Source organism: Protopterus annectens, chromosome 17.part0 (genome assembly GCF_019279795.1).
Source record: "Protopterus annectens isolate FY-2018-M chromosome 17.part0, PAN1.0, whole genome shotgun sequence".
Taxonomy (NCBI): domain Eukaryota; kingdom Metazoa; phylum Chordata; order Ceratodontiformes; family Protopteridae; genus Protopterus; species Protopterus annectens.
In genome coordinates, this window is record NC_056751.1 from 141,306,641 (window position 1) to 141,327,142 (window position 20,502).

At 43.0% G+C, this 20,502-nt stretch overlaps 1 protein-coding gene across 1 annotated transcript in view; it reads right to left on the reverse strand.

The window, feature by feature from the left end:
* The window catches only part of PTCH1 (patched 1), a gene marked incomplete in the record, with an annotated part of 1,119,051 nt that overhangs the window by 135,530 nt on the left and 963,019 nt on the right, over positions 1-20,502 (reverse strand). The window contains 1 exon segment of the mRNA XM_044059325.1: positions 4,053-4,152. Coding sequence (XP_043915260.1) covers positions 4,053-4,152 — 100 coding nt within the window.

Sequence of the window (20,502 nt, forward strand, 5' to 3'; positions counted from 1 at the left end):
TTTTAATGAAGAGCTTAATAGGTGGATGTGCTGTAACTTGAGGAATAATTGCTAAACAAGGAGCAATCACAGTAACACAGACATTTACTGATAAGCCTACTAGATTTGAATCAAATAAAAATCTTAAGTAATCTTGGAATAAAAACACAAGAGATGCAGTCCTTAAAAGAACAGTTCAATCAAACAAGCCCATTTCACTTCTGCATATCGGACTTTCTTGAATTAGGTCTCTCTGCCTATCTTTGCCTGGAACTGGAAGTAGCAACTCCCTGATTTAAAAATGAAGTAACTTTTGTACTCATGTAACCTTGACAGCTCTACGACTGGTCTCCATGGCCCACCTTTTCTTAGGACAAAGAAAAGGCTTAAGTAGAACCCTGTGCCTTGATCCTTTTGTTGGACCTCTCTCTCAATGAAACCAACATCAAAACAATAGGGGTCAAATTAAATGGCTCTGTTTTGGGGAGCTGTAGGATATCTCAGAATTTTATTTCTGAGAAATTAAACTTGTTAACCTTAGCCTAAGATTTTTAAGAACCATTTGTCTAGTGTATTGTTGAGCCACTACTCCATAAAGAATGCAGATCTTTATTCTTTAAGTGCTAGTCGAAAAAGGAAGGGGGTTCAAAAGGGGAATGGGTTTGGAGGGACCTGGTGGAGAGTATACAGGTGAGACATAATGGACCGGGGGGAGGGGGGGATTTCAAAGGCTTTCCTCTCCAGATCAGCTTGCCAGGTTTTCCTATACCAGCCTTTCCTAACTTTTGGCTGTTTACTTTTGACTCTTATTAGAGTAGTTGATGCTGTACAAAATGCAGTTGCAAACACTTACTCTGCAGGAAGTCCACAGGGTAGCTCTTACCAGTGAAACAAGTGGCTGTGCTATGACATGATTTGACAAGGGCTGAATCCTCAAGCTAGGAAAGTCTCCTAATGACTGAACCGATAGCTAATGACCTGCATAATGCACCCACATTGTCACAGTCATTCATGACAGAATACCTGCTAATTTCAGATATGAAGTGGTACTAATTCTGGCATCACACCTTTCAGTGTATTATCCTCAAATCTTCCTAGCCTTGTTCATCTGGGACAGGACTGCCTATTAGTACTTCAGAGTAGCACAAGTATGAACATTTTTCCCAAAGCAAAGCAATTCCATATCTTACTCTCCCTGTCACTGGGAAGTGGATTATTGCTTGAAACCCCATCAGACTTCTTGCTGCCATCAAGGGACATCATAGCTCTATCAGTAACAGGATTTCTGCATACGTACTGGCAGAAAAATCACAAGCTCATAGAAGTGTCTTGGTTTCCTGGGAAAAGGGGGTTAGCAATCAGATTCCAGCAATGCATTACCAAAGACATTCTCTAAGGTCTTAATGACTAGTAGAATGGCTAATGGTTTTGGTTCTAGTAGGCCCACAAGTTCTCTGCATCTTTTCTGGATATCACAGAACTTCACAGATTACCATTTAAAAGTGATCCTTTATCCTACTACGGGTAAAACCAAATGAGATATAGTCTGATATAAACACTAAGCTAAACATCTGAAAAATATAGTGGAGCTATGGATACTTCAAACGTAAAGCCAAAAACTGAAATTGGTAATGTGAACTTGAAACCTGGGATATTTCTTGTGAAACTGCTGCACTGTGATATGATGTAAAGCATCTTCTACATACACAGTTCAATCCAGTCATTCTCAGATCACTTCTACTGACATTTTACTTTGACCTGTACTGTATGTTGAGCATTCCCTACTGATACTGGTACTATGGCATGCATTACAGTACAACCTTTTTTATTTTATGTTGTGCTTTGTCTAATGCTTCAGGTCAAAGCTGGAAACAGTTTTCAGACAAGATCAACTATCAGATTATTAAAAAGTAAAGTATCAGTAAGCAAGTAAATCATTAAATAAATTGACACAAGCAAACAAATGCTGCTTAATCCAGTTCAAGGCTATGGGAAAGCTGAAGCCTATCCTGACAAAGGGCACAAGCCAGAAAATGTAATCCTGGCTAGCATGATAGTCTAACACAGGAGACACACACACACACACACACACACACACACACACACACACACACACACACACACACACACACACACACACACACACACACACACACACACACACACACACACACACACACACAGCACATCTAGTGGGCAAGTTGGAGAACAGACAATTTACCTAGACCATGCCTTTGGAATGTGAGAGGAAACCATGGCACCTAATGAAGCCGTTACATACATGTGGGTTATAAAACTCTGCAGAGAAAACACCCCAGTCAACAACTGACCTGAAGAACCAAAAAAATGTTAACAATTCAACCACTATGCCACCCATATCTGGGGTTGCCACGTAATAATCCTGGTCTATGAAAGTAAGCACAGTCTACAGATTTATCATCCTGAAATATTTAATTCTGAAACTGTTCAGATTTGACAGATCCAGAAACAGTCTGCAAATATTGCTTTTTTGGGTACTATAAAACAGTCTGGAATAAAAATCCTACCCTTTTTGGTGGTAAGTTAGCCTTTGTACTTGATCCAAGACTTACTTTATCTGATGGGGATAAAAATGAATGCATAAATATCAGCGTGGGATTCATTTCAGTAGAGGCGTAACTGTCTCAAACAGTGCCCTGTGCCGATCCCTTAACTAGCTTCAGTTGAACAGCCCAAAAAAATAAGAATTATAATGTTTTAAACTGTAACAAGTCGATTGCTACATCTGTAGCAATCGGCTTGTTACAGATTACCCAAGAAGTTGGCAAATACCAAAATGCTGGTACAGAAAGAAGAATGCAGGAATGGCATGTCAGGATTGTATCCGCTAACACCTTGTGCCCAGGACACATACCCCCACTTCAGGTCACCCTTGCTCCACTATTGCATTTGAGAATGAATACCTTCCTCAGAAACAACAGATTTTGCTTTTCAACTGTCAGAAGCCACTGAAGACTGCCCTCTGTGAGAGCTGGGTAATTTCTTCTTTTTGCCCTGTTCATGAAACTCTTGACATCCATGACTGAGAGAAGACTTACTGAAAAAACTGACTAAAAACATCTTAAACAGAGAAAATTGTGGTAAAAAGACTGGTACTTTATTTCCCTCCCTCATTCACTGCATGTTAACCATCATGTTCTTTGCCATCAATCAGTTCCCTGCTACCTAGTGTGATGTTGGATGTGAAGTACATGAAAGGGCAATAACACAGGACAACAGTCTGTGCATGACAACAGTGCCTTGTGTATGTCCACAAGCTCCAATGAATGCAGTCAACACTCCTATAGCCTTGAACTGGATTTGGGCGTTTTCTTTGCAGAAATTTGTACACCCAGTGCCTGCAAGGGCTTTTGGAAGCCAAGGTTTCCTTTCATGTTCCAAAGGAGTAATGGAATGCTGGCTAAAACTCAGAAATAACGACAAAGCAAAGTGGGATAAAGACTTAATGCTATGATTTACAGTTACAGTGAAATTTCCCAAAGATGCTTTAATCTTGCGTCAGTCACCTTAACTCTAACAAGTAAAGTTAACCCCTCATCCCTAAAAAGGCCCAAATACAAATGGTATATAGAAAATAATGGGAAAAAGTTGGCTTATCTGCACATGCACAGACAGACATATTTTTTCTAACTAAACTATTACATTATTCTTGTTTGACTCCTTAGTGTGGTGCACGTTATGCGTTTTTAAAGTGGATTCTGCTTCCACTGAACAGAGCTCATATACACACAACTGACACTTGATGCAAACAGCTAAAAACATCCAATAACTGTCACTTATGCATTGTCAAAATCAACTGCATATGTCAATCACACTATAAGAAAAAGCTACTTTAAACTGTACTTTGCACTTGGATGTAAACAGACAGACAATGATACTGAACACATAGCTGACAGCACAGGAAATTTTTTTTCAGGTAACAATATTTGGGGCATGTATCAACTACCTACACACGATTTAGCGTTCCCATGGTTCTGCTTTCCAAAGCTTTTTAACAAATGTACAGACAAAATCTGTGCAAGTTAAACACTAACCTCAGGATATGGTCCGAAGAATGACAGAAGAACTGGAAGTAGCACCAAGCCATTGAGAACACCCAGAACCGTTAAAATTGCCAGAACAGCAAAGAAGTACCTAAACAGTATGAATTAAAAAAAAAAAAAGAAAATGTATCACTTTACTTTACAGAGTGAGTTCAATACACCAAATCTAAATAGTGCACACGTGAGTGAGCGCACACACAAACACGTACACGACATGGCTCCAACAAAAAAACTCAGCTCCAACAGATAAGCAGAAAACAAAAGGAAATTACCTTGCCTGTTATTCAGACTACAAAGTGTTAGTCGATGAAAGCAATAGGAAAACAAAACAGAAAATTAGTTAGAGTTGTTGAATGGCTCTGGCATGCAAAGATATTCATGAACACTTTACATGACAAAAATAAGGAAGCATGTCTGAATAACTAGATGTACTGAAAGCACAAGGGCAGTGTTAACAGCCCGCCATTAGTAAAACTTCAGTTGAAGCAAACAAATGAAGTTAAAGGGTGCAGAATTTAAATAACTGATTCTTGGGGTGAGCCACTTCTGCCAGCAGCTAATCTACTGTGAAATGCTGCTGCATTACATTTCTAGAATGTCTAATCAAATCTCTAGGGCATCAGGTAAGGTGGTTTCTTTCTGTTCATTCAACATAACTTTCTGCACTGAAATCTCTAAGTTTCATTTTTACCAAACAGCTCAAATTGCCCCCCACCCCAAAAACAGGCAGTAGCATTTCTCTAGGAAAATGTAGCTTGATTTTATAGGAAATCAACAGCAGTGAATTGCAAAAGACCAGACTCCAATAACAGCTACACTGCCAGCAAATCCTTTGTTGAACAATTTAACATTTCTGAAGAATCATGCTTTGCATTAGTCAATTCAAACATAAGCATTATGAAGGATAATGGAAGTGGCCTAAATGGTTGTCCTTTCCCACCATTCATATAGTGGAAGTCTGGAACCTTTCATGAATAGCAAGGTAAACCTGCCATTAAACAGGAAAAACCCTACTTGTAGCATTCACTGCAGCAGGAGTTCACAATAAACTCATGGACATGTACACACAACTTTATGGTTTCAAAAGCCCGGCTTACATTAGGACTGCAGTTTAACAAAACATTCCCTGTGAGTACACACTGAATATATATCACTCTTACTCCCACAAAAAAAAAACACAGATGATAAACTGTATAAAAACTGCAAACCTGAGAGGTTATCATTTTGACGACTGCAAGTTATCATTTTCAAAGTGCTTCGCAACTTTTCACTTATTTTAATAACAGAGCACATCAGGAGATATTCACAATCATTTTAGCACACAAAATGTTTGAATATACTCTGTATACCCTGCAGTTTTTGCCTCTGTTTATCCCACAACAAGCAAGAATTTGAAACTTAGACATAATTTGCTACAATGGGTAGCTCACTTTTTATGCAACTATTGGTTTCTGTAACAAACATTAACAAGAGGACCCTTCAGAGAAAGCTGAATGAATAGTACTTCACTTTCAAACTTGTCTTTCTATGAAATGTGGCAAACTGCGAAGACAGTTGTCCTCTGTAGAACAAAAAAGTGAAAAATTTGAAGAAGCACTCTTTGGAGCTGGTCTCAGTTGAATAGTCTCGGATTCAGCAGTCACTGTTAAGGTGACAAATGTCCTTTATTTTATAACCAAATTGACTATCAATTTAAAATAGAACTGTTGGAAGGGTCAATCAGACTACAGACCATTATAAGTATGGCCAATAAACCATATTCATATGCTCCCTCCAACCCTGAGGAGGGCAGTCCAAGATAGGGTATTGCAATATTGGGATTGTTTTCAAATTTCTTATTCATTTTGGTGAAGGTAGGGACTGCATATTATTTATGTGGGAGTAGAATTAGGAATGGGGTTTGTTGGAGGAGGATTACAGCAGAATTTAATGCATCAATTAGATGGAGGTTTGCTCCTGAGAGGTTCCTAAAACACAGATGTATGTGGAGGGTACATACTGAGAACTTTGAAGGAAAAAGTCACTGACTGATAATCTGATTTTAGGAGGGAAAATGATACACGGAACTATGCAAGAAGACACTATATTTGTGAAGAAAAGATAAAGTTATATTGGTCCCTAGTGGGGATGGTTAACTATTTGTACGAGGGACATTGCATTTATAATGTCAAGGAAGTGCTGTGTGGTGCAGGTCAACTAGTTTATTGACAGACAGCTTAAATCTCACAAAAATAGGTGTTGGGGTTAACAGGAATTATAGTTAAAACATTAAGATAGCTATTAGAGATGTTTTTATAGCTGGTTATGAAATATTAATCAGGTGATTTGGACATCTAAGAGTTAAAACTTGGGGTCAGTCTTGGGGTGATGTTATCCTTAAAAAATGCTGATGAGGTGCCACAACTGTCAGTAGGTCTGATGACAGGCATAAGGAAAAAAGAGAATGCTATCATTGCTTTTAAAGTTTTTCTTTACAACAACACATATATGAATGCTTTCTAGATGCAGGAGGACCTCAGCATTATTTTTTTTTTTTTAACTCCTGGTATTGAGCAGGGCCACCTTAATGTGTTCCAAATTACACTTTATTAGGTTGGAATGTACAGCAAATGGACTGTGCCTAAAGAAGACACTGTGGGACAACAAAGGGTTTAACCATAATGCAAAAAGCCATGGTAAGAGAGGTGCAGACAATCCCCTGGCACAGCAAGAAGGCCCATCAGCCACATCATCCCAAGATGACACATACTGGATTCCCCCACAAAGATACAAGCTACAAATCCAATTACCTTACATATGAATTATATCATCATTCTCAGTGATAACTACAAGAAAAACCTAGCCATGCTAGAGTTTTCACTGTGTGACACCTTAAACCTCTTGCAATAGAGGCCCTTGGGATATATGCAAATGACCCATTAAGGACATCAAGTGTTTCAGCTATATGGCTTCTGAATGTCCCTAACTTTTTATTTTTGGTACATTCAGGCCAATAAAGCCTAATCCACCAAAGACAGGTCAAATTCTTTGGGCAGGAAGACAAATTCGCTCTTATGTAATGGTCAAGCATGCCAATGTAAAAATATTCATGAAGTACACAAAGCATTGCCAAACTCAAATCAGTACAAAAGATTAAAATTTCACCACCAAGGGGAAGATGCCTTTTTAAAAGGTGTGTTTAGTAATAAATCAATTCAAAATCTGTGGAGGGACTCAGGGTGGACTGGTTACTGTGCCCATGGGAGAACAAATAAACTCTTACCTCACTGGTGACAGCTAAAAAAAAATCTGGCGCAAGCAGGAGAAATTCCTTCCTTAGCAGACAGAAATAATGAAGCAGTACTTCTTGGGAACCCGTTTTTAGACTCAGAAGTTCAGTGACTGTTTACAGATGCTATTAGGTCACTTGACTAGGACTACAAATAAGCAGCACAATTGGTCAAACTCAGTATGAAATTACTTGTGTGCTTTGGTTAGCAGTAAACAATTGGTTAGCGGATTTGCTTAAAAAAAGAAACTTCAATCTCTTCTTCTGCCAAAAGTAATAAAACGGTCATTTAGGCTAAATAAAAACATGTTTTTTTACACTACATTATTTTCAGGTACTGCATGCTTTCTGCAAATCAGGAATTATAATATTTCGCTCTCACAAAAAAATAATTAATGGCTCTGTGGAAAGTGTGGACTTGGGGAGGGCAAGACTAGGATTTGCTTGATAAAATTTCAGTCTGGACTTGTTTTACATGCTTGCTTAGACTTTAAGCAGCTCTCATCAAAACATTTTGCACTGTAAATTTATTCTTGTTATGAGTGTGTAACTGTTTAAAAGGAATATCATTCAAAATTTGAAGCACAGGTAATGAAATGACATTTATTTTAAACTGGCTTCAAGAAGGAAAAAGGCACAGCTTTCCAAAATTGTATACTTTCACACTACAGTGCAGAAGTAAAGGAAGTGTGGGGTCAGGGACTTAACGCTGCAAATAATCTTGCTACTACTTTGAGGCAACTGTGACCAAATATTTAGAATAACAAAATAGAGGGTTGAAGTATGGTCTCCATAAGGCTTGTGGATGAAGGGTTCAAGGTCTCAGTCATAAAAATCCTAAGGCTACAGTGTAGTTTGTGTGTATTCTTTTTATTTCTGTAAGTTTGGTGGGGTGAAACACCAAGATTTAGGATTCAGAACAGAGGTCTCAAAAAATCATGTTTTAAATTCTGAGAATTCAGCTTGTTACAGCATATCCATTAAAAAAAACACACTAAGCATGGACTGATGGCACACAGGCATAAGGTCCTGACAATGGTACAGGTGACTACAGTCTGACTGAGTGCTTGATGGTGCAGGCAAGGGAGGATGCACTTATTATACTGGTGGGAGGGGGTGGGTGACATCTTCCTGCAGCCAGGGATGTCTCATAGTGGAGAAAGTACAGTTTTGTACCTACCATAAATGTAGATGTTCGAGTGTATACACTGCTGCAGTCATTACACTTGGGTTATCTTGCCGTCAGGCGGTTCTCCAGTCGGTCTGAGTTCCAAAGTCTTGGTCCGGCGTCAGTTGCTGTCGCCTCCTCCCGGACGTCAGTGTGACAGGGGTATAGAAGATGCAGCCGGCGCCATTTTCTTCAGTTTTTCTTGCCCCAGATGTCAGGTGCCTCTAAATAGATAGGCAATTCCAATTGCTAATAAAACTTACATAAGAAAAGCAAAAAACAACTTACAGCTACCAGCAAATACTCACCATAGGTAGTAAGGGTAGAAGACATAGGTACGTACCAACCAGTAAGAGGGGAAGGAGGGAGGGTAACCACACTCGAACATCTACATTTATGGTAGGTACAAAACTGTACTATGTTCATCGTGTTACACTGCTGCAGTCATTACACTTGGGTAGAATCCCAAAGCTGTGGAAGGGTGGCTGGTTCTACAAGGCATTAGGGGTGGCTATAAGGCCCTGCAGCACAGCAGTGGCGAAGCCAGCTCTGGATTTAGAGTACAGAGGCAGATGGTAATGCTTGGTGAAGGTATGTACAGAACTCCAAGTTGCTGCTTCCAAAATATCTTTGGTAGGTACTCCCCTGAGGTAGGCAGTTGAAGTGGCTGTTGCCCCGGTGGAGTGAGATCTAATGCTGCTAGGTACAGGTTTTCCATCGTATGTGTAGCAGAAACGTATACAATGACCTATCCATTTTGAGATAGTCTGTTTTGAAATGGCTTTTCCCTGTGCTCCTGCAGCATATGCTACCAGTAATTGTTCAGATTTTCTGAAAACTTTAGTTTTATCTAACTGCCTGTGAATGTCGAAAGAGTGCAGTAGTCTCTCCCCTATATTCTGTGGTTTAGGATAAAAAGTTGGTAGGTGAATAGTTTGGTTTAGAGCCACACTGGATACCACCTTTGGCATAAAAGTAGGGTTAGTTCTTAAAGACACCTTGTCTTGGTGGAAAATGAGGAAAGGTTCCACTGCCATTAGTGCCTGTAATTCTTAAACTCTTTGTGCTGATGTTATTGCCAGGAGCAGAGCAGTTTTCCAAGATATATATTTCAATTTTGCTGTGCTGGCTGGCTGGCTCAAAAGGCGGTAAAGTTAGCTTCTCCAAAACAAAGTTGAGGTCCCAAGTTAGAGTAGGTGCTCTACGGGGCAGTCTTATGTTTTTAGCCCCTCTGAGGTACTGTTTTAACAGAGGATTAGAGAAAATTGGTGGATCCGTGTTGTGATGAGCAGAGATGGCAGAGGCGTGGATCTTGATAGATGAAAAAGAGAGTCCTTTGTCCAGCATCTCAGTTAAGTATTGTAGTATCTGAGGAATGTTTGGGACAAGAGGGTCAAGGCTGTGAGCTTGGTTCCAGGCACAGAATCTCTTCCATTTATCCGAATAGGCTTTCCTGGTACTAGGCCTTCTGGCCTCCAGAATGACATCCATAACAGCTTTGGAGAGAGGCATTGCTTGCTTGACTAAGCAATCTTCCATGCAGCTAGGTTTAAGGTCTTTAGCTGGCTGTGTAGTATTTCTTTGTTGTGCTGAGTCAGCAGATGTGGGCTTTGAGGCAAAATCCAGGGTGGTTCTTGTGCTAAGCTCCTTAAGATTGGGTACCAGTGCTGGCGTGGCCAGTCTGGTGCAATCAGGATAATCTTTGGCTCTTCCTGCCTGGCTTTTATGAGTACCTTTGGCAGGAGAGGTAGTGATGGGAAAGCATATACTTGTAGGTTCACCCAGCTGAATGAGAGGGCATCCACTTTCCATGCTTGTGGATGGTAACTCCTTGCGCAGAATTTTTATAGCTGGCAGTTTATTAGGGATGCAAACCGATCTATGTCCAGGCTCCACCATTTCTGTGTTATCATTCTGAATATTTGTGGATTCAACTCCCATTCGTGGGGATCCATGATGTTTCTTCTTAAGTCGTCTGCCAGTGTGTTTTTGTCTCCTGGCAGGAATTGTGCTTGTAGATGAACTTGAAGGTTTATAGCTGTGTTCCACAAGGTCATAGCTTGTCTGCATAGGGGGTAGGAGTGAGTGCCCCCTTGCTTGTTTATGTACCACATAACTGTGGTGTTGTCTGTCTTTAGTAGTAGTTGTCCTGGATGCAGCAGGTCCTTGAAGGCTATAAGCGCATTTTGTACAGCTAGCATCTCTTTTTGATTGATGTGAAGATGCCTTTGTTCTGCGGACCACGTGCCCCGAATACATTTGCCTGCCATGTGTGCTCCCCAGGTGTAATCCGATGCATCTGTTGTCAGTGTTTGCCTGACTGTGGGTTGTGTAAAAGGCTGTCCCTTGCTGAGGTGACAAGCTTGAGCCCACCATTGAAATTCCTGTTGAAGGCAAGGAATTAGTGGTATAACTGTTTCCAAACTTTGACAGTGTTGAGACCATACATTCTTTAGGTACCATTGTAGTTTCCTCATATGCAGTCTGGCATATGGAATTAGTAGTATGCAAGATGCCATGTAACCTAAGGCCTGCAGAATTTTTCTTGCAGGGAGTTGGGTCTTTGTTGCCATCAATTGAAAGTATTGAGTCAGTTGTCCTTGTTTGTCTGGCATGAGATAAGCCATCTGGGCCGTTGTGTTCAATCTGGCACCCAGGAATATAATCTCTTGTGAGGGCACTAGTTTTGATTTCTTTTCGTTTACTGTGTACCCCAGGCAACTTAATAACTGTTTTACAAATGCCAGATGCTTTAGAAGAATGTTCTTGCTCTCTGCTTGAATCATGCAGTCTTCCAGGCATGGATAAATTTGAATTCCTTTCTGTCTGCAAAATGCAATTACTGGTGCCAGGCACTTTGTGAAGACCCTGGGCGCAGTAGATAAGCCAAAGGGCAGTGCAGAGAATTGGTAGTGCATTGAACCCGCTATGAATCTGAGGTATCTTCTGCAGTTTTGTCTGATAGGGACATGCAGGTATGCCTCTGAGGTCCAAAGTCACGAGCCAAGCTTTCTTGCCCAGCATGGGAAGAAGCTGCTGTAATGTCAACATTTTGAATTTCGGAACATCCAGGTAAGTGTTTAGAGATGAAAGATCCAGAATGGGCCTCCAGGCTTTGTCCTTTCTGGGTACCAGAAAGAGTCTTGAGTAAAATCCTTGTCCTTGCTCCTGTGATGGTACCTTCTGAATAGCTCTCATATCCATGAGTGCTGTAATTTGTTTTTGAGCCTCTGCCCATTGATTTAGTGGCAGATTTGGCATTCCTTTTAACCTTGGCAGAGTGTGAAAGTGGAACCTGTAACCTTGAAATACAATGTTGAGAACCCATTTGTCTTTGGTGATCATTTGCCAATTGTGGTAGAAGAGTGCCAGTTTTCCTCCCAAGGGGGCTGCCAATAAGGATTTGTTTGGCAGCTGTAGTGGGAAGTCACTGGAGCTGTTTTTATATGGTTGAGGCCTGTCTTCCCCTTCTTTCTGGCCTAATGCAACCCATTGTTGAGGCCTGTAAGTACCCTTGTGTTTGACCTCTACCACTTGGACGTCTGTATCTTCCCCTTTGAGGTCTGTCTGTAATTGGAAAGGACCAATTCTTAGTTGGCCAGTTTCTGCTAAATCTAGGAGGCTGAACCTGTAAGAAATCCTTCACCGTTTGCATAGATTTTGTCTTATCCTCCATTTTCTTTAGTACCTCTTCTGCCTTAACTCCAAACAACACATCCTGCTGTAAAGGTGCATCCAATAATTTTGCTTTAACATGATCTGGTAACGTATGTTCTTTTAACCAAGCATGTCTTCTAATGACAGAGCCTGTAACTGCTGCTCTGCAGGAGGCCTCTAGAGAATCAAAACCACATTGCAAAGTATGCTTTCCCACTTGTTCAGCTGCATGCAATAAATCCTGCATTTCTTTAAAATTAGGAGGATCTGATTCTGGAAGCATTTTTTGTTTTAACTGAGACAGTAAAAATTGCTGATATTTTAGCATGTGAAACTGGCAATTTAAGGCTCTCATTGCTAAAGTTGCAGACGTATATACTTTCTTTCCCCATCTGTCTAATGCTCTGGAATCTCTGTCAGAGGGAACTGGATTCTTGGCTGATGAGGCCTTAACTCCTTTGGGTCCCAGAAAAATAGTTTCAGGGTCAGCTACAGGGCTTTTATACAGAAATTTATGCGAGTCAGGGACTCTGTAGTATCTGTCAGGTTTAACAGGGGCTGGAGGTAAGGAATCAGGATTTAAGCTGGATTCAGTATACACATCATCCACAATATCTAACACTGGCGGAATAGCAAGGGGTCTGTGTTGAGGTAATAAAAGGAAGTCTCTGAGCCTTTTCTTGGATTCTGAATAATCCTGGCCTTCCCAGTGGAAATGCTCCCTCATGGTATATTGGGTTTCCCCAAAGGAGTAGTCCTCAAGTGGAGAGGCTGATGGAATAGATTCCTCAGCATCAGAATCCTCATAAAGGGGTAAGGAGTATCCCAGGTCTGTGGTTGAATCGGAAGAGATGCACACCTGGTCAGATGAGTCGTAGCCTGCATCCTGTCTAGGCCTTTTATCAGGAGGGGGATGGGACCCCCTGATCAGAGTGGTTAGGTCTTCGGCCATTTTGAGCATTTGTTTCTTAGGCATGGAGGTCTGTCCTGGAGAATGCTGTATTTGTTTCTTTGGCTTTAAAGGAGGCTTAGACTTTGCTGAGGGTTTAATGCTTAACTGAGTAGGTCTGAAGACACCCTCTGTAACTGTGGCTTGCTCAGCTACTCCGGATCCCTCTGAAAGGTTAGTCTCGGTAGGCTGAAGAACTTGTGCGTCCGAAGGCCCAGCCATCTCCACGTAGGAGTCAGGTGCAGCTTGTGGTTCTACAGAAACAGTCGTCAGGGGCTGCGAAGGCGCCTCGTTGAAAACCGGAGAACCGGCGACTGGCCTAGAAGAGGCTTTGTCATCAGTTTTGGGCCTCGGATGCCTATCCCTGTCTTTGCGCTTTTTGTGTATTCCAGTCGTTGAAAGTTCCGACGGCATGGTATAGTTGAATTTTCTACCAAAATAATGTCGGGCAAAATCAAACCGACGTTTAATAGTGTACTTGTTAAACCTAGCACAAAACCGACAAACAGTGTCGTCGTGGTCAGGGCCTAGGCATGGGATACAACAGGAATGGAAATCCTTATGAGGTATTTGCTTCCCACAAGAAATACAGTTATTAACTTTTACTGACATTGGTCTGAGGCAAGAAAGTTTCCCCAACGGGGTACTTAGCTTTGTAGAAGACTTCGGTTCTGGATTCGGAATGAAAATCTCAGGAGACAGCCGACCGGCACTTGCGAACTGCTTTTGCTTCGGGCACCATGCGGCAAGAAAGACTGAAGAAAATGGCGCCGGCTGCATCTTACATACCTCTGTCGCACTGATGTCAGGGAGGAGGCGACAGCAACCAACACAGGACCAAGACTTTGGAACTCAGGCCAACTGGGGAACCGCCTGATGGCAGGATAACCCAAGTGTAATGACTGCAGCAGTGTAACACGATGAACATCTGGGAGTGTCTTCATGACTGCAAGGCAAGCTACCTAAAACTGGCAGTGAGGAAAAGGGGTATAAGCAGGATGATATTGGGAGTGATGTAGCTCTGCTTGTTAGGAATTTAACCAATTAATTAATTGAGCTACATTCAGTGAATAATATCCAGACACCCATCTGTTATCTGCTACCACAGTCTCACTTCTCAGCATTGATAATGGGTCAGAGTGGCATTCCCATAGTCCAAACACAAAGTACAGTTGTGTAGACTCACCATAAATGTAGATGTTAGAGTGTATTCACTGCTGCAGTCATCACACTTCAGTTATCTGCCTGCAGGTAGCCCTCAGTCGGCCCGAATACTAGTCTTAGAATTTCTGTGCCGGATGCTGTCACTTCTTCCATGTCATCAGGGGTATAAAAACAGGCAGCCGATGCCATTACATCAGTTTTTCTTGCCCCAAATGTCAGGAGCTCCCAAATAGGGAGCTAGTATATGGTGTGGAAAACACTACCAGTAAAAAGTAAATACCAATACCATTAGGAATAGCCATAGAGAGGAGAGATAGAAAGATAAGAGAAAACCAGGGGGCTGGAGGGAGGGAAACCAGGACTGCAATAGTGAATACACTCGAACATCTACATTTATGGTAAGTGTACACAACTGTACTATATTCTTCGTGTTTCACTGTTGCAGTCATCACACTTGGATTGATTCCCACAGCTGTGGAAGGGTAGAGGCAGTCAAGAAGAGTTACAGCTGGCTAATAGGCCCTGCAAGACTGCTGTAGCAAATCCTGCCCTGGATTTGGAAAAGATAGGTAAGTGGTAATGCTTGGTGAAGGTGTGTAGTAAACTCCAGGTTGCAGCTTCCAGAATGTCCCTGGTAGGGACTCCCCTGAGAAATGCTGTAGAGGTAGAAGTAGCCCTAGTGGAATGTGTTCTGACCCCTGAGGGGTTAGTTTTCCATGGTGCTTGTATCAGAAATGAATGCAGTGTACTATCCACTTGGAAATGGTTTGTTTAGAAATGGCCTTGCCCTCTGCCCCTGTTGCAAAGCTGACTAGCAGCTGGTCAAATTTTCTGAAAGGCTTAGCCCTATCAAGGTAGAACCTGAGCCGTCTGTGCACGTCCAAAGAGTGCTGGATTCTTTCCCCTTTATTCTGAGGGTTAGGGAAGAAGGTTGGCAAATGGATGGATTGGTTTAGGGCCACACTGGCCACCACCTTAGGCATAAAGGATGGGTTAGTCCTGAGAGAAACCCTGTCAGCATGGAAGATAATGAAGGGTTCCACAGCCATCAGTGCCTGTAGCTCAGACACTCTTCTAGCTGAAGTGATGGCTAGAAGCAAGGCTGTTTTCCAAGAGAGGAATTTTAACTCTGCTGAAGCAGCAGGTTCAAAAGGGGGAATCGTGAGCTTTTTCAGTACAAAGTTAAGGTCCCAAGCAGGGGTGGGTACTCTCCTTGGGGGCCTTAAGTTGTTGGCCCCTCTCAGGAACTGTTTGATGAGAGGGTGAGAAAATAGAGGTGGCTCAGTATTGTAATAAGCCGAAATGGCAGAGGCATGAGTCTTAATGGAGGAGAAGGATAGGACTCTGTGGAGTAGCTCTGCTAGGTAATCTAGGATTAGAGGTAAGGAGGGCACTGATGTGCCCTTTCCTTTATACTGAATCCAAGAACAATATCTTTTCCACTCTTCCGCATAGGATTTCCTAGTACTAGGCCTTCTGGCTTCAAGAATGATGTCCAGCACCTGTTTACTTAGGGTTGCTGGTGGAGTATTCAAGGAATAAGCCAGGCTGCAAGATTTAGGCTTTGCAATTGTGGATGCAAAATCTGTCCCTCCTGCTGTGACAGCAGGGTAGGGGTCTGGTGTAGGTGCCAGGGTGGCACCGTTGTCAGGCTGGGCAGGAATGGGTACCGTTGCTGGCATGGCCAGTCTAGGGCAATCAGAATTGTCCATGGCCTGTCTTCTTTTATCTTGAGTAGTACTCTTCAGAAAAGGGGCAGGGGGGAAGGCATAGACTGAGAGGTTTTCCCACTGAAAGGATAGGGCATCCACCTTCCAGGCCCTGCTGTGAGGGACCCTGGCGCAGAATTTGCTTAGCTGGTGTTTGTGGGGGGAGGCAAAGAAATCCACCTCTGGGGTCCCCCCACCACTGGATCAGAAGGTTGAAGGTGCTGGGCTCCAATTTCCACACGTGTGGGTCTAGGAGATTTCTGCTTAAGTCGTCTGCCAGTGAATTTTGTTTGCCTGGCAGGATATGACCTTGTAAAATGGGCTTGGTTGTCTAAAGTTGTGCTCCACAGAGTCATGGCTAACCTGCAGAGTGGGTAAGAATGGGTTCCCCCTGCTTGTTTATGTACAACATAACTGTGGTGCTGTCTGTTTTTATCAGCAGATGTCCTGGAAGGATTAGGTATCTGAAAGCTGTCAAAGCATTCTGTATAGCTAGCATCCCTTTTGGTTGATGTGCAGGAGAATATGGCTTGGGCTCCAGTGGCCCTGAATGTATTTGCCAGCCTTGTGGGTCCCCCATGCATAGTCTGATGTGTCTGTGGTCAGGGATTGGGCGGCATGGGATAGAGTAAAATGCAGTCCCTTCTTGTGGTTGCATGCTTCTGCCCACCAAAGGAACTCTGCCCTCAGACAAGGTATGACAGGAATGACTGTTTCCAGGTCCTAAGAATGTTGGCACCAAAGACTTTTTAAGTACCACTGAAGTTTCCTCATATGCAGTCTTGCATATGGAATTAGCAGAATGCATGAGGCCATGAACCCTAGGGCGTGCAGTATTTTTCTTGCAATTAGCTGGGTTCTGGTGGCCATTTGCTTGAAGTAGTCTGTCAGATAGACCTGCTTTTCTGAAGTGAGAAATGCCATCTGGGAAGTTGTGTCCAAGCTTGCTCCCAGGAATACAATCTTTTGACTGGGCACCAGTTGTGATTTATTTTCGTTGATGGTGTACCCCAATGAAGTCAGAAGGTTTTTTACAAATGCCAGGTGCTGAAGCAGCAATTCCTGGCTGTCCGCCTGAATCAGGCAGTTGTCCAAGTAAGGGTAAATTTGGATATTTCTCTGCCTGCAGTATGCAGTGGCTGGAGCCAGGCATTTTGTGAATACCCTGGGCGCAGTAGATAAGCCAAAGGGAAGTGCAGAGAACTGATGATGCATACAGCCTGCCCTGAAATGTAGATATTTCCTGCATGATTCCCTAATGGGGATGTGCAGATAAGCTTCTTTTAAGTCTAGGGTGACTAACCAGGCATCCTTGGCTAGCATAGGGAGAGGTTGTTGCAGGGTAAGCATCTTGAATTTTGGGACCACCAGGAAGGTGTTGAAAATTGAAAGATCCAGGATTGGGCGCCAAGAGCCCTCTTTCCTGGGTACCAGGAATAGTCTGGAGTAGAAACCCTGACTCCTTTGTTCTACTGGAACTGGCTGAATAGCTCAAATGTTGAGCAGGGAAAGAACTTGGTTTTGAGCCTCTGCCCACTGGTTTGGAAAAAGGTCTGGAAACCCGCTTGGGAATGGCAGTGAATGGAAATAAAATTTGTACCCCTGGGATGCAATGTTGAGGACCCATCGGTCCTGAGTGATGGACATCCAGTTTTTTTGCAATGAAGGGCATGTTTTCCTCCTAGGGGCACAAGCAATTGGGCAGGGCTGGGAAGTAGACTTGAGAATTCATTGTGAGCTTTTTCCATAGGGAGGTGGCTTACCACTCCCTGTTTTAGGGGTGGGAGCACTCCATTGCTTAGATCTCTGCATACCCTGAGACTGTATTCTGGGTGATCCGTTTCCCCTGGATCTTGTTTGGGAAGGCCTGGAGGGGGCTGGAAAGGACCAATGTTTTGAAGGGAAATGCCTACTGAATCGAGGTGGTTGCACTTGTAAGAATTCTTGAACAGTTTGCAAAGATTTAGCTTTTTCTTCCATCTTTTTAAGAACTACTTCTGCTTTGGTGCCAAACAAAATGTCCTTATTTAAAGGAATGTCTAGTAATTTGGATTTGACATGATTTGGCAAGGTCTGCTCCTTCAGCCAAGCATGTCTTCTCAGTACAGAGCCAGTGACTGCAGCCCTGCAAGATGCTTCTAGGGCATCAAAACCACACTGCATAAGCTCTTGCAAATCTTCACTTTCTGCACAATCTGGAACTATTACCATTTTTTGTTTAATGAGTTCCATAACATGTTGCTGGTACTTTAGCATGTGAAACTGGCAATTCAATGCCCTGATAGCAAGAGTTGCAGTGGTATACATCTTCTTATCCCATCTGTCAAGCTCTGGAATCCCTGTCTGAAGGGGTAGGATTTTTGGCTGTAGTAGCCTTAATACCTTTAGGTCCCTGGGAAATGATCTCTGGATCAGCAGTAGAATTCTTGAAAAGAAACCTGTGGGAATTAGGTACGGGGTAGTACCTGTCAGGTTTCCTAGGGGCCGGAGGTAAGGTGTCTGGAATAAGACTGGATTCCATGAAAACATCATCCACAACATGGGGAATAGCTAAAAAAGGTCTGTGCTGAGGTAGCTCTAAAAATTCTCTGAGTCTCTTTTTGGACTGAGGATAGTATTGACATTCCTAATGGAAATGCTCTCAAAGTATGCAAGGTTTCAACAAAAGAGAAATCCTCTGTAGGGGAGGCAGAGGGAATGGATTCCGCTGCATCTAAATCTTCATAGGCTAAGGGCATGTCCCGACAATCAGAAAGGTCAGAGTCATCGGACTCCTAGTCTGTAGAATCTGAAGGCAATGAATTCTTTGTCTCTTAGCAGGGGAAGGCTGGCTTCCCCTAATTAGCCTTATAAGGTCTTCAGCCATTCTAAGCATTTTTTTTTGTGACATGGGGGCCTGAGGATGCGGTTTGGTTGCCGGTTTTCTAGGCATAGTGCGTACTTTGGGCCTAAGAAACTCTTTAGTTTTGGCTAAAAAAGAACTCGTCGGTTTGATTCGAAGATCGGTAGGTCAGAAAACACCCTCCGAAGGCGGTGCCCTGCACAGCGGCTCCGGACCTATCCAAGGTAGAGACATCCGCTGGTTCCATAGTCGAAGAAGCATCTCATGGCATACCGGACTCCGAATGGGTCTCAGCAGAGGCCTGCAAATCTACAGAAGCGGGCATCAGGGGCTGCAAAGGCACCTCACTGAGTACCGGCAGACTGGCGACTAGCTTAACGGAAGCGTCGTCAGCAGTTTTGGACCTATGCAGTCTGTCTTTATCCTTACGTTTTTTTTCAGAAGATCGGTAGTCGAATGGCTTACCAAAGCCATTTCAAAATACGGAGATAGAGAGTGAAAGAATTTAGTAAAAAAAATAGCCCGATGACGAATGGTTCAGTGTTAAGGCACAAAACCGACAGCGAGGGAAGTCGTGGTCTGGGCCTAAACAGGTGACGCAGTAAGAATGAAAATCTCTGTGAAGTATTTGCTTTCCACAGGCAAGACAATTGTTAACTTTTTCTGACATCGGTTAGAGCAAGAAAAAAGGATCCTCAACGGGGTACTTAGGTTTAGAAGACCAGGATTATTAACTGGAAAAATGAAAATTTCAGGTAGCGGCCGACCGGCACTTGCAAATTGCTTCTGCTTCGGGCTCCTCCTTGGCAAGAAAGACTGATGTAATGGTGTCGGCTGCCTATTTTTATACCCCTGATGACCTGACTTTATGCAGAAATGACAGTATCCGATGCAGAAATACTAAGACTCTGGTATTCGGGCCGACTGAGGGCTACCTGCAGGCAGATAATCCAAGTGTGATGACTGCACAGTGAAACACGAAGAACATTGAGGTTGTTCTCTCCCTTATCAGAAAGGGCCCATCCATGGGGTTATGACTGGCAGGATTCAGCTACTGCCTTTAGATATTCAGAGTACATACAGGAAGAGTACATACCGACCGATATTGCCAACATCCTGGCAGACAGGTTCAGAGCAAACGTTACCCCCCTCTCACCCCCAAAAGGGCCCATAACCATACCAGAAGAATGTAGAGTCCCTGAAATCACAGACACTCAGGTTAAAACAGCCCTCTCCAAAGCCAAAAACACAGCATCAATGGGACCGGATGGTGTCCCAGGCTGCGTCCTACATGAGCTCAAAGACTAACTAACCCCTCACCTAAACACACTGTTTAAACTCAGCCTCTCCACAGGCTACATACCCACAGAGTGGCACACAGCAATGGTTATTCCACTCCACAAAGCTGGAGCCACAACAGACCCTGGGAACTATCACCCTATAAGCCTGACTAGCTTGGTCTGTAAAGCTATGGAGCACATCATCAAGGAACTCATTAACAAAGACATTGGGAACCTCCAAACACTGGACCCTACCCAGTTTGGTTTTAAGGGCAGATCATGCCTCCTAAACCTGGTGGACTTCTTTGAGACAGTTACCAAGGCTATAGACGAGGGAAAGGCGGTACACACAACCTACCTAGACCCTGCTAAGCCCTTCGACACCATTCCCCATTCTGGTATTA